Consider the following 17,504-nt stretch of genomic DNA (forward strand, 5'->3'; position numbering starts at 1 on the left):
GTACAGTACATCTAGAATCGACCCATAAGCACGACAGTAAAAGGACGGAAAACTCGAGTGGAGGAACGGCTAAAGGATGTGAATATTGGATTGGAAGGTCGAAGGCGGCTCATGTTGCCCCCAACAAGCGGTCGGGACGATCGTCTCTGCACGCTTTCGCCTGTTTTGTCGGTTGTCACTTGCACTTAAAAGAGCTTCAAATTCCACTTTCGCTCTCGTCTCCAACGTCTTCCACGCTCCTGCTCGCCGTCTCCCTGTCGCTTCGCTAGCTAGTGTGTTGTCTTTTTACCCCAAGCTGCCTGTTTTCCCCTGTTCCAATCGAGCGGATTCCTCTCGAGTGTACTTAGTTGGTGGCGGCCTTCTTCGACACAGCGGAAGAACCCTCACGGAAGCCGTTCTTGAAACGACGCTGAACGTTCTTCAGGTGGCGCATGCGGCCAGTGCCCGTCGTGCGGCGACGCAGGGCCTTCTGGCTCCAGTTGACTGTAGCAACACCAACAGCAATGCGTCATGAGTATCACTGTCAGGAAATAATAAAGATATTCGAAGAGCTACGATTGCAACTTACACTTGCGCATCTTAGCAGCGGGGTAGCCACACGAAGAGCAGGTGCTCTTCTGGATGTGGTAAGAGCTGCGCCCACACCGTCTACAGATGGTGTGGGTCTTGTTGTGGCGCATACCGAAACTCTGCGTACCTTTCGTCTACATTTGACACAAAACACACTTGTCAGTCTTCTCCGTGTCACCGAGTGCTTTTCCGGCTGTCTATTCGCTGTATCTCCATCTCCTGCTGCGTCTCAATTGCACTTCAAAGCGCTTATTTTAAGCAGGCCTGTTCTGATTAATTCGCTGTCTGTACGGCGCTGAAGTTGCTGTATCACTGCGAGCCCAGAGACGTTGATAGCGCCATGAGACACAGGAGACGGAGAGGAGAGCGATCGGCGCCCAGCGCCATTGTGCGCCGGGATCCACACCCTGCTACGCTGACATAAAGCGGGCCGTACCATCTTGGATGCGGGCTTGGGACTTAAACGCGGAGCGGAAGGAAGGGTAAAATAAGTCTAGCGCGAGGTGGGGAAGCTGAGGCACGACGCTGGCCATACAAAGCCGCCTTCAAAACAAGCGACATACAAACACTAAGTCATCGCTGGCTTCGCTTCACTCGAACCAACCAAATGCAGGCGGGTTAGGGACGTCAAAAGTAAAGGGTTTTGACGAATCGTAGGAGCGTATTCATATCAAACGTCTATTATTGGACAATTATTCCCACTGCTCACAATTCAGAGGTGAATCGTGACAAATAAAGTTGCTTCTGGAATGTGGCGCAACCTAGCGAGGCGATGTTGAAGCTCTTTGGAGTGATTGTCATTTGAAGAACGCTGGTATTAGCTGCACCACTGCGGCGCCAACATAAACCCATACCAAGTGTATTGCATCTTGTTTTTCCGACGGCGCCAGAGTTTGCGTTCTTGAAATAAAAATATTGTAAGTTTTTAAATTAAAAAAAAACAAAATAACGCTTAGCCGTACTTCAGCTCATTTGTTCGAAATAGCCTCGTAGAAATCCACCACTCTAGAATCCGCCAGTAAGCGTCCTCCATTTCTATCTCGTATGCGGGCTCGCAGGCGCAGTCCTTCCAGTGACCGAACGCGAGACAACGCAACATAAGCTTGGCCGAATTCGAAAACTCGTGACAGATCCAGAACCGCAGTGTCGAACGACAGTCCCTGACTCTTGTGGATGCTGATAGCCCAAGCTAGCGCCAACGGTAGCTGCCGTCGAGATGCCAGTACCGTGTCAGCGACGCTCACGGAGAATTCCTCCTGGCCGATGGTCTCAGTCACGCCGTTAGAGAAACGAACAATCGGCAGGTTTGACTGCGGCGTGAACCCCTCGACAATCCCACGCGAGCCATTCACCAGACCACGCGCGGCATTCAGCGTCTTAATCAACAGAACCCGTGCATTTTCTACAAAAGAATACGAGGAAAACACAAAGTAATAAGTTGGCAGACCTCCAACCCAATTGATGGAGGAAACGTACTCTTAAGTGAAAGTTTTGCTGGGGCTGGGCATGTGGTAAGGAACTCAGTTTTGCCGCTATCGCAACCAAAAGATTTGTTAGCTACGGAGCGTGACAGAGTGCGCTAGAACATTACACGTACCGGTCAGCAGACAGATAGTTAAACTTCTTGCCCCCCAACTCATCAAGAGCCCTTGCGTTAGTCTGTTGAGATGAGTGAGTACCACGCATACCAGTAGTTAAATAATAGAGAAACGTACCCGAAGTACATCATCGTTATGTGAGAGGATGTGGATGGCATCGTCACTGTCGCTTTCAGTAGAAGAAGTGCCATCGTAGCGCTCATTCAGCTTCTCGATCATTGCAGTCGTAGGCCGTCCGACACGGAAGGCATTCAGGATTCGCACGAACTCGTCGTCCCGCTGGCGGAAAATCTCCTTCAGGACAACTGTTTCGGTTATCCCTCTGGCCCAGGCGCTACTCTCGAAGCAAAGCAGTGGTGGCGCTAGTCTCGCGCCTTGGTCACGCACTCGTCTACCTACTGGTGGTAGCTGGAAGAAATCTCCTGAAAGGATGAGCTGGATGCCACCGAAGAACGCTGAATTGCGACGTATCTGCCTTGCAACAGCTTCTAGGTCGTCAAATAACCGTCCATCCAGCATCGAAACCTCATCAATAACAAGAATTCGAGCGGATTTCCAGCGAGCGATCGCGTCTTTCTTGCGACTAATCTGCTGCAACAATTCTTGCCGCGACATGTGGGCGCGTGGATCAATTCCTGCGAAGTGATGGAGCGTCATTCCACCGATATTATACGCAGCGATACCTGTCGTAGCAGTTGCAAACACTCGGCCCATTGCGTGGCCACAGCCGTGCTTGAGTAGATGTTGCAACAAAAAGGACTTGCCTGTACCAGCACAGCCTGTGAAGAAGACGTTTTTGCCTTGCTTGATGAGCTCCAACACGCGCTTCTGCTCCTTTGTCAAGTTTGCGTGTCTGTGCACTGGCTGCAATGGAGTGGAGGCATGAGGTGAGGTCTTGCGTCGTTGAGAGTCTCGTCCTGGAGACTGCGAGCTGTTGGTCAAGTCGGTAAACGCACTTCGAGGGCGTTTGATACCTGCTCGGCGGTCGGTAACAGGAGTCGAAGGCAACGATCTTCTTGCCACTGGTGCTGCAACGACAATCTTTGATTTGGAAATGCCACCTGTCCGAATGCAAAAGTCCCGAAGCGCCACCATATCCTCCGGATCGCCTTCCCGAAAGTTGTACTGCGTTATCCGAGATCGCTCGCGTCTACGGAATAGCACAGCAATTATTATCACAATGCAGCCGCACTATATTACGATCGTCTCAGCACATACCGGATGAGTGCCATCTTGCCCATGGCTGCGTAGCTTGAGTAGACCTCGTACTTGTGTGCTTCAATCTTGATGGCTTTGTGCAGCGGTGGATCGTCACTCATAACCTCAAGTCCGCCGCGTCGTCGAATAAGCTAACGGGAATAGGCAGTGAATAGTGCCGTGAGTGTGCGTTGTCGACGGTCAAATTCCACTTGCAGCAAACACGCACCATGGCTCTTGGGTACATCATTGAGGAGATATTGCGCCCAGTGTATCCGTCCGCCAATTGTAGCTCCACCGCGCAGCGCACTGCCATTTTCGGCACAAACGCGATGCAGTGGTGGTGCTTGGCAACCCTTGCCGTTTCAAACTTTTGAATTTCAAACCAAATATTTAATGTAGAAAATGTAGCTATTAATTAATGGAGGTAAATGTCGTTATAAATCCTGACAGGTTTTAAATTTACTCGGATCGAGTGTGCCTGAAGCAGCAACGTTGATTATCAGTAGTACTCAGTTGGAAGTGTACTGGGTCAGAACATGTACACTCCGCTGTCAACGCGCTTCTCCTATACTGTCATAATGCTCACTTTACAATTAGTTTATAATTTCTTATAGAAATCTTGCAGACAGGATCATCGTGATACGACAAAATTTCGGATTTTCATTTTTCGTTCTGAAGCTCATCGAACGATGACAAAGGCGTCATTCACCGTATGTAGGGCTACGTGCGAGGTTCCATGTCGCCGCAACATCTCCAGAAGAGACTGAGTGGCTGGACAAATATGCGCGGTGAGAATGTAGTATGCTAGAAGATCGAGCTCTTCAAACCACAACGAGCAAACCTTATTGGGTCTAATCTCATCACGACCTAAATCTTACCATGTAGCCCCTCGAAAATACCTGAAATGCTATTTAACATGTAAATTCATACCTTATCGGTAACTTATGGTATTTCCTTAGTGCCCATCGCAAGCTGCGCCATCCGCCGAAATGACGTGAGTAGACCTGCCTGACGATCGCCATCACATCACGTGTACCGCCAAAAACGAGCGACGACAATCGATCAAGACAGCAATCACCAGCGGCCCATGGCGCCGTTCACATAGACTCACAACAGGCGATGTTGAAGTTGTCGTCACTCTCTCGAGGTTACATCCCTACTCACAGAAACCTTTGTGCAGTATGGCACCTCATTACTCAAGTTGCACCGTCGTGTCGAATCCATCAATGCCCCGCGCTTCCAGCACTCGCACGACGCCCCGCAAGGATGTCGACCAGCGGTTCGTCTTCCTCGATCTCGACTCGCTCCTCTGCGCCGTACGCAGCCACGTTCTAACCCACGAGAATCAGTTCCACAAGGAGCTCGCCAGCTTCTCCAGTGACGTTGCACTATGCCCCAACAACCTCACCGTCCTATTAAACGACCAGCACCCGAGTCGTATCCAATGCTGGAGAGGAACCTACTGCAATCCCAACGCAGCCGAGGCCAAAGCCCTCGAGGGTGTGCGCAGTGACGGCGGCACGAAGATCAGCTGGAAGCTCACACAGAAAGGGACGTCGCAGCATCCGACACTCGAAAAGATGCTCAAACGCCACTTGACCCCCACGAACGGCGCTAAAAAGACGCTAGTTCTAGCCACAGGAGCCCTCACCAAAGGTCTAAAGAGCTGTGTCGACGCCTACTTAAAAGCGCACTGGCACGTGCAGCTCGTGACTCTCGACTCGTGTTACACGAAAAGCGACTGTAAAGTTACAGAAGTCGACGGGTTTGACGTCAAAATAGTGGACAAATACCTCCAAAAGCTGCTAACAGCGAGCCATTGCGGAGCCCCGAGCTTTGAGCGCAAAGTGAGTTCCCCCACACTGCGCAGTTGTACCAGTCCAGTTAAGCCCCCCACACCTTCGTTGCCCGTAAATTATCAAGCTGTTCACGAGCATAGAAGAGCAGCGATGCTTGGACAGGAATTGAGCGATATCGAACGTCGTAAAGCGAGGTTAGCAAACCTCCCGACCGGAAAATACGCAATGGGCAATCGCCAACGTCACGTTTTCATGAATCTTGACAATATCGCAGGTGCTGTGTGTAATAGTCAATGGCTGTATCAACGGATTGCCGGCGCTAGCAGCGGCTACGACGTGCGGCTGAATTTTCGGGCTTTGACAGAACGTGTATGTGGATCGAAAGAAAGTCAGGTGGTGCGCCGACTGGCGTCGTATCGGAAAATGCCTCGAGAATTGGCATTGCCTCTGCAAGAGTTTGACTGGGAGATACACGCTTTGAGTCAAAGCTGCAGCGGGAACAAAGGACTGTACTATGTGTTGTTGGACTTGCTGGAGACTGCGGGCTCGAGCAAACGCAAGAATACACTTGTGTTGGTTATGGGCGATGGAGCACTTGGAGGCAGCGGAATGGAGCAGAAAGAAGCGACCAAAGAGTTGTTAAAGAAGTTCCTGGAGAAGAACTGGTCTGTGGAGATCCACTCATGGCTACACGCTCTGAACGACTGGTTTATGGACATTCAAGAGCAGTATCCGTACCGTGTAGCCGTGAAACCTTTGGACGACGCTATACACGACTTAATTTACCTGAAACAAGACGAGGAAGACGTGTGGGTGGAGCCAGTGTGGCCTGGTAGTCATCGAGAAGTTGAGGCAACTCTAACGAGCTCTCCAGTACCGCCATCGCCACCTCAGTCAGCGTGGGGAACGACTGCGATCCCAACGTTGTCGTTATTTCCTAGCACACCCTTTCTGACAATGGAGCAGAAATTGGAGCAGCAAATGAGGCTGGAAGATGAGCGGAAAGATCTACGCGAACGTCTGCGTAAGAACCAGGAGGCACTGGATGCTCTCGAGTTGGAATCGTGGTCGATGCAGATTCTGCAACAGCAAGAACTGGCGCGAGTGGCGCAGCAGGCGAGTGACAAGCAACTGGCGATTCACATGGCTGAAGAAGAAGAACTGCAACTTAAGTTGCTGCAAGAGTACGAAACAGCGCAAGAAGAAGAACCCTGGAGCTGGACTTAATGCCTGGTACTTATTTTTCTTATTTTTCTTAGTTTTTTTTATATTTGTTGGAGGTATCGCTTGTGCACGTTGAGTTAAGTGCACGTCACCTTTTTCTTGATTTATCGACCTACGTTTTGGGTCAACGTGCGTCAATTTCCTCTTCATCAAATGCAAGTCACTTTTCTTAAAGTATAATAACCCTCTTAACTTTTAACGCTATCCATGAAGATCAACGGGTTGTTGGCGCGGGCTCGTAGCTGTGAGGAAGAGCGCAGAGTGATCGACCAGCTTCGTGATGTTGGGCTGGATCAGTACATCGAGTTGCCTCAGATTGCAGTTATGGGAGACACGTCCAGTGGCAAGTCGTCCCTACTTTCCGCACTCTCGGGTGTATCCTTCCCGTCGAACGACCAACTCACGACGAGATGCCCCACCCAACTCATTCTGACCCGCGCCGACACTTTCCGTGGCACCGTCAGACTCGTCCGTTATCAATCGGGTAGTGAGAACGGCGAAGGCGAAGAGAAACAAGACCTTAACCGACTAAAAGACGTCCCCGACTCTATCACGAAACTCACGCAGAAACTCGTCGATGAAGGCCAGTACATCAGCGACGACCAGATCGTGATCGAGATGTGTGGCCCTGAGCTGCCCAACCTCACACTCACCGACCTACCGGGTCTAGTGCGCACGGTGGGTGACCATGAAGACCAGAGTCTCATTCCGAGAGTTCGGCAGATGGTTGACCGATACATGAAACAGGAGCAAACTGTGATCATCGCCGTGGTGCCAGCCAATGTGGATATGCACAACACGGAGATCCTACAAGCAGCTCAGGAAGCTGATCCGAATGGCACACGCACGATTGCAGTAGTGACGAAGGTGGACTTGGTGGATGCTGGTGCCGAGTTGGCAGTGCACGAATTGTTGCTGAACAAGAAGAAGAAAATGCGTCTGGGATACCACGCCGTCAAGTGCCGTAACCAACGTGAACTAGCCAAGGGAACGAGTATCGAGAAAGGATTGGCGAACGAGATGGCATTCTTTCGTCAGCACGAGTACTGGAGTCGTTTACCTACTCATCTGTGGGGCGTTCAGAGACTGACAGAGCGCTTGGTTTCGATCTTGGAAGATAATATTCGACGTTCATTGCCAAAGGTGATTGATGAGATCAGCGCGCGCATGAGCGAAACCCAGAAGCAGTTGCTGAAATTGGGCACGACATTGAAGTCGCCCGGTGCTCAGCGTCAGCAGTTTGGCAAGTGGGTCAACCAGTATCTACGTCTGATGGAAGCTGCCATGACGGGGCAGTATGAACTCTTGTCACCTAATGGAGCCACCTCAATGCCAGAAGCGCGGCTGAGAGCTGTGCTGCGACGGAAAGACCGCACCTTTCGGGAGGAAATCGAAGCTTCGAAGACAAGCGACGTGCTCGAATTTAACGGGTCGTGGTCGCCGAAGAAGGTGGCAGATAAAGGCAAAAGAGCTCAAAAGGATGTGGCTGTAGGAGACACGATCACCGTACTTGGACATCAAGAATCGACGAGGTGGACGGTGACGCAGACCCGAGGGACTGATGTTTTATGTGAAGAGTTGCCGCACGAATGGCTGGGTGCTACACGCTGGAAATTTGCGTCTGGGGTTATGGCGGCTAATGGCCTGAAGCAGTTTATTCAAGCGAATCGAGGCGACGAGCTTGCCATTTTCCCGTCCTACCGCGTGTTTTGCAGCTGCGTCCAGCGAAGTTTGAGAAAGTGGGAGCGCCCAGCACTTGAACTACTCGAACGCTACTACTCGCATACGAAATCCACGTCTCACCATCTCATCTCGACGGTTTTAGCTGGTAGCGAAAGCACACGAGTCGAGAGGTTCTTCAAGAGAACAACTGACCGAGTGCTTGGTAGCTTGAAGGAAGTTGCCGCTCGAGAGCTGCAGTTGTTGCTGCAGCACGAAGCTCGACCGTACACCCAAGACCAGCGTCTGTACGAGGAGCTGGACAGCCTTCGTCAACGAGCTTTACACGCCCGACTGGAAGCTGCGCTTCCACGCGGAGACAAGTACGGGATGGTATCTCTAGCCAATGTCACGGAAGCGCTTGGAGGGATCTCCATGGCTTCCGATGATCGTGAAGCTTTGGAGATGGGAGTTGCGCTACGTGCCTATCTGGAGGTGGCTTCACATCGGTTTATCGACGTGGTGCCTATGAAGTTGAATGGGTTATTACTGGATTCGTTCGTGCGTGAAATGGAGAGCGAGTTGCTGGGTGCTGCCACCGATGAGAAAGTGGCTGAGCTGCTAAGAGAGAACTCGGACAAGGCAGCTCGTCGTCAGCAACTCGTCAATGAGCTTTGTACTCTTGAGAAAGGTAAAATGATACTCGAGATGAGCGAATTCTAGTCATGCGGAAACAAGATAACAATGTTTTTGGATAGTTTTTTTTTCACCCTGGGTGATCGCTTCCATGAGTATTTTTTTCGCTCTTGGAATAGCACAAATAAATCAGCAAACTTGCTCAATCTCGTTCTTCGCGCTTGCAAGACATGCAAGCTCTTCCTTAAGCTGCTGGCGTTCGTCCCTTTTTCGCTCCGAATCTTGCACTAAGCGAGTGAGTTTGTCATCAGTGAGGCCATTAAGTGCGTTCGTCATTTCCGTGACAAACTTGCACAGAACCAGGTCGTTCAGTCGCATCGGAATTGCGTCTACAAATCGTGGCACTGGCAACATCCAAGTACGTCTGCAATGCAACTTGCACCCGATTTTCCGTCGAAAGCAAACCTGACGCTACAGCATTAAGCACATCTCCAAGTGCGACCTGACCGTTAGAGTCGGTGTGAATCGCAGCTTTGATCTGCTTCTGAACATCTCGCATGCGCCGTTGATCCAACTCGACAAACAAGCGCTCGTCTTGTGTGTATGACCGGCTTTCGGCACGCAGAAGCGTCTTCATTTCCTCCTCAGCAGATTCAATAGAGGTATCAAGCGCTTTTGTAGCGGTATCGTTGACGAATCGAACCACTCTCGCGTTCGCGTTAATCGTACCAGCCACGAAGTCAGAAACCGACTTGGTGCGGTCGTGATAAGTGCGTACGAGCTGTTTTGTTGGCGACTCCCACTTGTCCACGCACTGACGAAACAGGTTACAAAACACTTGATACGAAGGGAAAATAGCGAGCTCATCGCCGCGGTTCGCTTGAATGAACCTCCTTAACATCGCTCGCTCATCAAAACGCCACAGCTCCTTCGATATCCAAGAGCCATGGAGCTCTTCGCAGGCAATCATTGTGCCCTTAACCTTCTCGACACATCTTGAGTACCACTGAACTTTGGTGTTTACTTGAACTTCATCTCCAGCTTCCACCTCATCTTGAGATTTGTTACAGAAGAGCTCGTTTTTCGCCTTCATAATTGTCTCCCGTAGTACATCTTCTTGCAAGCGAAGCGCAGCTCGCAGGCGAGTGTTCATTCCACGAGATGAACTCGATAAAGAGCTGTTTTCCGATACACGACGGCGTTTTGAAGGTGGAGATTGAAGATCATAGTGACCTCCAATGGCTGCCTCCATTTGGCGCAAATACTGATCGGCCCACTTGCCAAACTGCTGACGCTGAGCACCGGGCGACTCCAATGGCGTGCCCAATTTCAGCAACTGCTTCTGGGTTTCGCTCATGCGCGCGCTGATCTCATCAATCACCTTTGGCAATGAACGTCGAATATTATCTTCCAAGATCGAAACCAAGCGCTCTGTCAGTCTCTGAACGCCCCACAGATGAGTAGGTAAACGACTCCAGTACTCGTGCTGACGAAAGAATGCCATCTCGTTCGCCAATCCTTTGTCGATACTCGTTCCCTTGGCTAGTTCACGTTGGTTACGGCACTTGACGGCGTGGTATCCCGGACGCATTTTCTTCTTCTTGTTCAGCAACAATTCGTGCACTGCCAACTCGGCACCAGCATCCACCAAGTCCACCTTCGTCACTACTGCAATTGTGCGTGTGCCATTCGGATCAGCTTCCTGAGCTGCTTGTAGGATCTCCGTGTTGTGCATATCCACATTGGCTGGCACCACGGCGATGATCACAGTTCGCTCCTGTTTCATGTATCGGTCAACCATCTGCCGAACTCTCGGAATGAGACTCTGGTCTTCATGGTCACCCACCGTGCGCACTAGACCCGGTAGGTCGGTGAGTGTGAGGTTGGGCAGTTCAGGGCCACACATCTCGATCACGATCTGGTCGTCGCTGATGTACTGGCCTTCATCGACGAGTTTCTGCGTGAGTTTCGTGATAGAGTCGGGGACGTCTTTTAGTCGGTTAAGGTCTTGTTTCTCTTCGCCTTCGTCATTCTCACTACCCGATTGATAACGGACGAGTCTGACGGTGCCACGGAAAGTGTCGGCGCGGGTCAGAATGAGTTGGGTGGGGCATCTCGTCGTCAATTAATTCCAAAGTTCATTCGGAAGGTCCTCCAATGACTGTACCACGCGCTAATAATGGGCTGCTGGCTCACGTTAAGGCCCAAGAAGAGCGAAAACTTGTCGACAAGCTTCGTGCCATTGGCCTTGGGGATTACATCGAGCTGCCTCAGATTGCAGTTATGGGACACACGTCCAGTGAAGTCGTCCCTACTTTCCGCACTCTCGGGTGCATCCTTCCCGTCGAACGACCAACTCGTATATATTTCTTCCAGAAATTTTCTTAGATTAAGTTAGGGTAATCAGCAGCTCAAATATTCTAATATTTTGTATTTTTAAAAACACAATATGAGAAAGACATTCTCGAAAAAATAACATTTTGTTTTTATATTTCCGTTGAATTTCCCTGTTCTACTCAAAGTGCAGTCAGAAACATGTCGACACTCTTGATGACGCCGTGTTGCTTCATCTCCATAGCAAACCAGCTCATCAGCTCTTGTTCCATGATCAGCGTCTCATTCCGAGGACAGGCACCGTCATCCGGCATTCGTTTTGGCTTCGGTGCTGTTCTTCCTCCCAGTCGAATCCGTTCTTTCACTTGAGCTACATACTCCCGAAGTCGTCGTGACAACGGGATTTCCTTCTCTCGGATATGGAAGTTGAACGTGACGAAGAGCAGAAAGCCGTAGCGACTGTCATACTCCACTTCCACTTCCACGGGGATCCCAGGCTCCAGCAGACCCACCGCCGCTCCAGCGCTCAGAGGCGACACATTGCCCGTCAACGCCGTGACATTCGCTGCTTCTCTGCTTCTGCTCTTCCAAGCTTTTAGCTTCCGCAGCCTTGTTATAAAGGCATCCGTTAGTTTGTGCTTCCACGTAAGAGAACCTTTAGCGTACGCTATCTTTCTACGTGGGTGAGCACGCTCGTCGTTGCAGGCTTGCAGCCCCAGATCTTTCCACACCACACGACGGACTTCCGATGCAAGTTGAGAGACACTCTCTTGCTTGTCTAGTACACGAGTGCCGAGGAAGATCTCGAACTTCTCAATATCGATGGCTTTGTTCACCTTGAGACGCAGCGTCCGTCTTCCGAACTCAACCTCGTGGCTCTTCCTCTTCTTGAACCTGATCAAAGCGTAGACACAACCAGCCATCCAGATAATGTTGAGCACGAAGAAGAGCAGAGGAATCTCAATGATAGTCTTCGCGAACGCCGTTTCCACCCACGCAGGCATATCCACATTCAAACTACCTCCTGGAATCCTGTCCAGGAGCGTGAAGGCAAAGCTGCCAGCCAGCAGAACTTGCACCAGCTCGAGCGAGGAGCCACACTGCTCCACTGTCAAAGACGAGTCCGCTAGAGCTTTAGTGTTGCCCTCGACAGTCTTGAAGATATCTTCGAGTTCCGACGTGTTGAGCACTTCTGCCATCTGTCGCAAGTTGACAATCTCGTACTTGGCACCGTGCACAAGTTTCTCTAAATCCCGAGCACGCAGTAAGATATCGTGGTGCTGTTTCTTCAGATCCAAGTAGCTGAAGATCGACTCTTCTTCTTCACTCGCGTTGGCCGATTTTTGGGGAATCTTGACGAATTCCAGCGACTCGAGAAGGTATCCCAATGTGTCGGTAAACTTCAAATATCACAGTAGAAATTAACAATAACACACAACATCACAAAAATAACTCGTGAAAAAAAAACTTACAAGGATAAGGTCGTTCGTAGCCTGGTTGAGTTTCCCTCGGATCGTGACAAGGTGATGCGGGTCCTCTTTAGCCCGAAAAATGAGGTCTCGGATGTGCTTGAGCAGCTCCTCAAGCACGAAAATTCGCGTGAAGAAGCTGCGCAAAAACATTTCTCGACACAAAAGCGAGAAATACGAGATGAAAACTTTCTCAAAGCGTTTGGACGCCGACCCGGCGATCAGCATGCCGTCCCTCCCGACAATCAGCACACTGTCCTCTCCAATGTCATAAGCACAGTGGATGTCTCCTAGCACCTGCTTGAGTTCATTCTCAAAGTCTCCTCGGTCCATGTACTCCAATCCAGGCATAAACGGGTCGATCTGGTCCGCCATAATCATGTTAAACTTGCCTCGATTGGCGATGTCCCCAAGGAAAACCATGTCCAACAAGCTCGTTTGGTACGAGGACAGAAGGTCGTCCATGATCTCGGACGAGTCCTGGTGGATATCCACCAATAGTCGAGACAGTAAATCCACGGAAATACGGTCCGCTCTTTTATCCAGGATGGCGTCCACTTTGATCCCGTAGAAAATCGTGCCGTCCACATTGAGATGAATTCCGAAATTCTCGACTTGAACGATCCCGTCGTCTTCTGGGAAGTTAATTTCGGCTTCAAAGTTGATGTAGCGCACTGGATCGTAGTCGAGGATACGAACCTCTGTGAGACCCGGAGGGACTTCAAACTGCGTATCCGTGGGGCGATCGTCAATGAGTGACGTGAATAGGCCGCCCTGACATCGGTCCATGGACCCGAGTCGTTCGTTCAGAGCGACGATTTGGTTTGATCCGAAGGGGATCCACTCCCCCACTAGACACACGGGGTTTGCCAGTACTATGGCTTCGGAAAGAGTATCGCGGATATTGGATTGTCCACTTGCAGCTTCCAGTGCCCGGTGAGCGTTCGAAGACAATTGTTGATACGCTTCCAGACTACGTACACACTGAGGAACGAAAGGACTGGAGACGTACGACACGTCCTCAGTCTCCGTCACTCCCGAGTATCGGAAGTACCCGATGGATTCCAGAATGAATCGACCTTCTTCGTTAAACTCGGGATCTTCTTCAGGGACCTGGATCTCCCCACTGAAACCTGCTGTGAGGTGTTTATCACTCCCCCGAGTAAACGTCCAGGCAGGAGCATTTGCCTCGGAGACAGTGTTCGCGTCTGGGGGGTCTCGGATCGGGATGTATCGAATTTTTAAGAGTTCTCGACGATACGGTTTCGGAGCGAAGATAAAGGCGTCGACATTGGCTTTGAGTTCCTTACTAACCTGAGACAAGAGCTGAAGACCCCGTAGAGAGACCTGGAACGCGGTGACGGAGTGATAATCCTTGGTCGAGAGCTTCAGCCCGTTGATGAGGTTAGCTTCACGCAGATCGTCAATAGCGGATTTCCCGTCTTGTGTTGTGTTCATCCAGATACGTTTCGGTCTTCCTTCCTGTGCGATGACCATAGCTGCCGGTGCGTAGTCGAAGTTTAAGGCCCCTGCAGCGATCCCTTCGTACATTAACACGAGCAGTGGGATCTGGCGAATCCACGACTCCTTATCTTCCTTCGTTCGGGCACAGACAGCGTATCTGGACAGCACGTAGAGCACCATAACGTGGTCGGTGGGCCACGTCTCCCGTACTGTCCGCCCGGTGTCGTCGCCTTCTTTCGACAACTCTGGAAGTGTGAAGGTCAACTCGTCCGTCTCTCCGAATTCTTCCTCACCACCGGTCGTTCCGGACTGTGGATTTGTATCTCCTTCCTGAAGCCGCGAGGTGGACCCGGAGGCTCCCAGTTGTCTCGACATACGGTGTGCTACTCGCGGACCACTATTGTTACGTGCCATGGTTTGTCGGCGGTAAGGTTGAAGAGGAACAGACCCGTCGGTTGGTTTGAGTATCCCCGAGTTGGTTCGGGTGTTAAGTTCTGGTCTAGGAGACCTCATCCGAGTAGACGTCGTACGTGGAGACTGGATCTGACTCTGGAGTGACGGAGGATGAGGTGACGGAGAAGCGGAAGCCTCACCGAGCGTGGGTTGTGGGGTGGAGGGTGACACTTCAGCTGTAGTTTTGTTGTCGACGTCACCGCTCTGAGTCGCAGTAGTATCGTCATTTTCGGACGACCCAGGCGTCGACCCAACAGGTGCCGGCGGGCGAGAGGCCATGAGCTCCGTCCTAGGAGACACTGGAGGCTCCGGCGGTTTTGAGGGCGAAATGAGACGATAGGCGGGGCTAGTCGAGCCGCTGGCGTTGGGACTTTGTTGTCGGGGAGATTCCTCAATGATCTCGTCGAGGTGCGGGATCTGGCCTGGAAGAGGGCGATCTCTAGTTGCCATCCATCTGAGAAGATGGCAGCGGGGTACGACACGAAAAAGCCTGGTTCGGGAATGAAGTTGTAGCGCCAGGAACCGGTCGCGACCTCCCAGAACCACCGTCGTTTCATTACAAGCCACCCCTCTAGAATTTCTTTAGTGTCATCAAAGTTTTATTATTATCTGTTGTTATTGGGCGGACGACGCAAGACGAATGCAAGTGGCATTTTGAACCAGGAGAGGTGATAAACTGCCATTGCCAGCTTAGTTCTCGAGCACGACACGGTAACGCACCGAGCCGTCACGCACCATCTTGATGCCCTCGTTAGCCTTGCTCATCGGCAGTTTCTGGATCACAGCTCGCACGTTCTTCTTGGACGCCACTTCGAGCATGTCCTTGATGTCCTTGATGCTGCCAATGTTGCTTCCCCCAAAGTTCGCCCCCTTCGCAACCACACCGAAGGCGCTGAACTTGACTTCGTCGTTGGGTAGACCCACCATGATGAGCGAGCCACGAACTGGCCAAGAAAGCTCTCGAAACTGGCGTGTGACGGGATTCTTGGTCGGAGTTAGCCACAGAAAAGAAGGATAATCCAATCGAAATTACTAGCCCCCGGCAATCTTGGCTTTCTCTCCCGTGTAGTTGACGAAATCGGTCGCGCCCAAGTCGCGCACCTCCTTCTCTTTGTTCGGTGAGCGAGAGAAGGCCACGACAGCGTCAGCCTCCATGGCCTTGGCGAACTGAATCGCCAAGTGGCCCAGACCGCCAATCCCCACAATTCCGACACGCTTGCCGGGCTTCACGCCCGCCTCCTTGAGCGGTCGGAACACCGTCGCACCGGCACACAACAGTGGTGCCGCGACATCCGATGGGAGGTTGTCCGGGATCTTGAAGGCGTACTCATGCATGACGCGGATGTAGTCGGCATAGCCGCCATAGGTCACGGTCTTGTCGGCGTATCTGTCGCTGTACGTCCACACTCTGTGTGGACAGTATGCATCGTCCCCAGCGGAGCATAGTTTACACGGTGCCGCGGGGTCCTTGTTCAGACACGCAAAGACTTGGGCACCGACGCCCACGCGGTCACCGACCTTCATGCCCTTGACTTCGTCTCCAGCCAGTGTGATCTCGCCAATAATCTCATGACCCACGACGCACGGGTAGATCGATGGACCCCATCCGCTGTCCATGGTGTGCAGGTCGGAGCCACAAATGCCACAGTGCGAAATCTTGACCTCCACGTCTCCAGGGCCCAGAGGACGGGACTTGTACTCCCACGGCTTCACCTCTTCCTTCTCGCCGAAGCAGGCGTATGCGTGGATGGTTCGCGGTTCAGTTGACATGGTTTGTCACTTGATTTGATGGTTCGGTTGCTTGAGTTGTTTGCAGTAAATTGCAGAATGAGAGAGGTGAGGTCGTTCGAATAGCAAGCAGAGAAAAGAGTAGAGGGGATTGGGATGTCATCCTGTTCAGCCACCATCAGCTTGTAAGATGGCTGTCGTTTGGCGTTAGGGGGGGACAAAAGAACGCTTAAAGGGCGCGTTTGTCGTCCGGGCTGGGACGTCGTGTGACGCATGAGACCTTTGATTAAGACCCTTGATTCTTCATCGTCAACTTTTTCCTACATCCAGCATCTGTAGCTATCTATATCTAACCGTTCGGACATGTTGGATTAATATAAACTAAACCAAATTCAGCTATCAACCCATGTGGATTGTTTTTAAGAGCGGCTAAAAGGACAGATACGATTACATGTAATTATGTGCCACACTAAGCAATAAAGCCTTTGGATCGACGCCTTAAAACGCTTCAATTTTGCCCTTACAACCTCAGTTTATTTCCAAAATAATTGCGAAAAATTAAACGGCTCGAAACTAATAATCAAAATTTAAAATTCCAATGTATTGCTCTAATGATTTAATTTTGAGCAGTCCAACTCGGACAAGAATGTTGGGGAAAGAATCAGGCTCGCTGTTCATAAGCCACATATCCGATTGATCGAAATTGCTGCGGCCAATAGTCTGAGGACCACCCACAAGTTCATACCGGCATGCCACACGCCCTAAAAATGAAGAAAATCGCGTGGAAATGCGATTTAGTCTTAAAGCCGTTTTGGATGCCGGCCATTGACAAAAAAATAACGAAGTGTCGCTAATAGTAGACAAAATGCCATCAACGACGCTACGTTCTAAAATTCAGCCCAACGGGCGATTGCATCGAGAGCACCATTTAACGTGGTGGTGCAAAGCGAGGACACATCTTACCTCGTGATACAGTTAGATTGGCTTAGCGAAGCCAACATAATAAGGACTGTGCTGTATCCATTCTAGACAGAGTTGCGGCTTTGATATTTTGTGCAACTTCTCATTCTAAGACATTTTCGTCCTATAACAGATATAGATCCGTCACGCCACTAATTAAACAAAACTCACGGACCGTATCCTCAGAAGAATCCAATAATCTAATCAGATGATCGGATCTATAAACAAAACAAAAAATGTTGACGATAGCATATCGTAATACTGGTTAGAATAATTGTTTAAATTGCCTTTCCTTATCCTTTTTTAAAACGAAACTTAAAATAAGCTATTTAAAAAGAAGATAGCTTAAAATACATCTTTATCACACACCACAGTGTTAAAGCACTAGTAATGTGTGATAAAAGGTAGCA

At 50.7% G+C, this 17,504-nt stretch overlaps 6 protein-coding genes across 6 annotated transcripts; 2 read left to right on the top strand and 4 right to left on the bottom strand.

Annotated features, from left to right (window-relative positions):
• Positions 1 to 58: 58 nt before the first annotated feature.
• Positions 59 to 1,090, bottom strand: PITG_08834 (ribosomal protein L37e, putative; the record flags this gene model as incomplete). Its single annotated transcript, XM_002902848.1, has 3 exons — positions 59 to 483; positions 569 to 704; positions 1,007 to 1,090. The coding sequence occupies 3 exons, from the start codon at positions 1,007 to 1,009 to the stop codon at positions 344 to 346; spliced, it is 279 nt and encodes a 92-aa protein (XP_002902894.1).
• A 3,504-nt stretch (positions 1,091 to 4,594) lies between these two features.
• PITG_08836 (uncharacterized protein) lies at positions 4,595 to 6,339 on the top strand (the record flags this gene model as incomplete). The annotated part of the gene is made up of 3 exons (XM_002902849.1): positions 4,595 to 5,237; positions 5,316 to 6,231; positions 6,321 to 6,339. 3 exons carry the CDS (start codon positions 4,595 to 4,597, stop codon positions 6,337 to 6,339), a joined length of 1,578 nt encoding a protein of 525 aa, XP_002902895.1.
• A 259-nt stretch (positions 6,340 to 6,598) lies between these two features.
• On the top strand, positions 6,599 to 8,773 carry PITG_08837 (interferon-induced GTP-binding protein Mx; the record flags this gene model as incomplete). The annotated part of the gene is made up of 2 exons (XM_002902850.1): positions 6,599 to 7,804; positions 7,940 to 8,773. 2 exons carry the CDS (start codon positions 6,599 to 6,601, stop codon positions 8,771 to 8,773), a joined length of 2,040 nt encoding a protein of 679 aa, XP_002902896.1.
• A 102-nt stretch (positions 8,774 to 8,875) lies between these two features.
• PITG_08838 (uncharacterized protein) lies at positions 8,876 to 9,323 on the bottom strand (the record flags this gene model as incomplete). Its single annotated transcript, XM_002902851.1, has 3 exons — positions 8,876 to 8,959; positions 9,047 to 9,090; positions 9,152 to 9,323. The coding sequence occupies 3 exons, from the start codon at positions 9,321 to 9,323 to the stop codon at positions 8,876 to 8,878; spliced, it is 300 nt and encodes a 99-aa protein (XP_002902897.1).
• A 1,879-nt stretch (positions 9,324 to 11,202) lies between these two features.
• Positions 11,203 to 12,717, bottom strand: PITG_08839 (uncharacterized protein; the record flags this gene model as incomplete). Its single annotated transcript, XM_002902852.1, has 3 exons — positions 11,203 to 11,591; positions 11,676 to 12,420; positions 12,493 to 12,717. The coding sequence occupies 3 exons, from the start codon at positions 12,715 to 12,717 to the stop codon at positions 11,203 to 11,205; spliced, it is 1,359 nt and encodes a 452-aa protein (XP_002902898.1).
• Positions 12,718 to 12,779: 62 nt separating this feature from the next.
• Positions 12,780 to 13,278, bottom strand: PITG_08840 (uncharacterized protein; the record flags this gene model as incomplete). Its single annotated transcript, XM_002902853.1, has 2 exons — positions 12,780 to 12,801; positions 12,878 to 13,278. 2 exons carry the CDS (start codon positions 13,276 to 13,278, stop codon positions 12,780 to 12,782), a joined length of 423 nt encoding a protein of 140 aa, XP_002902899.1.
• Between the last annotated feature and the right edge of the window lie 4,226 nt (positions 13,279 to 17,504).

Source organism: Phytophthora infestans, genomic scaffold, assembly GCF_000142945.1.
Source record: "Phytophthora infestans T30-4 supercont1.16 genomic scaffold, whole genome shotgun sequence".
Classification (NCBI taxonomy): Eukaryota; Oomycota; class Peronosporomycetes; order Peronosporales; family Peronosporaceae; genus Phytophthora; species Phytophthora infestans.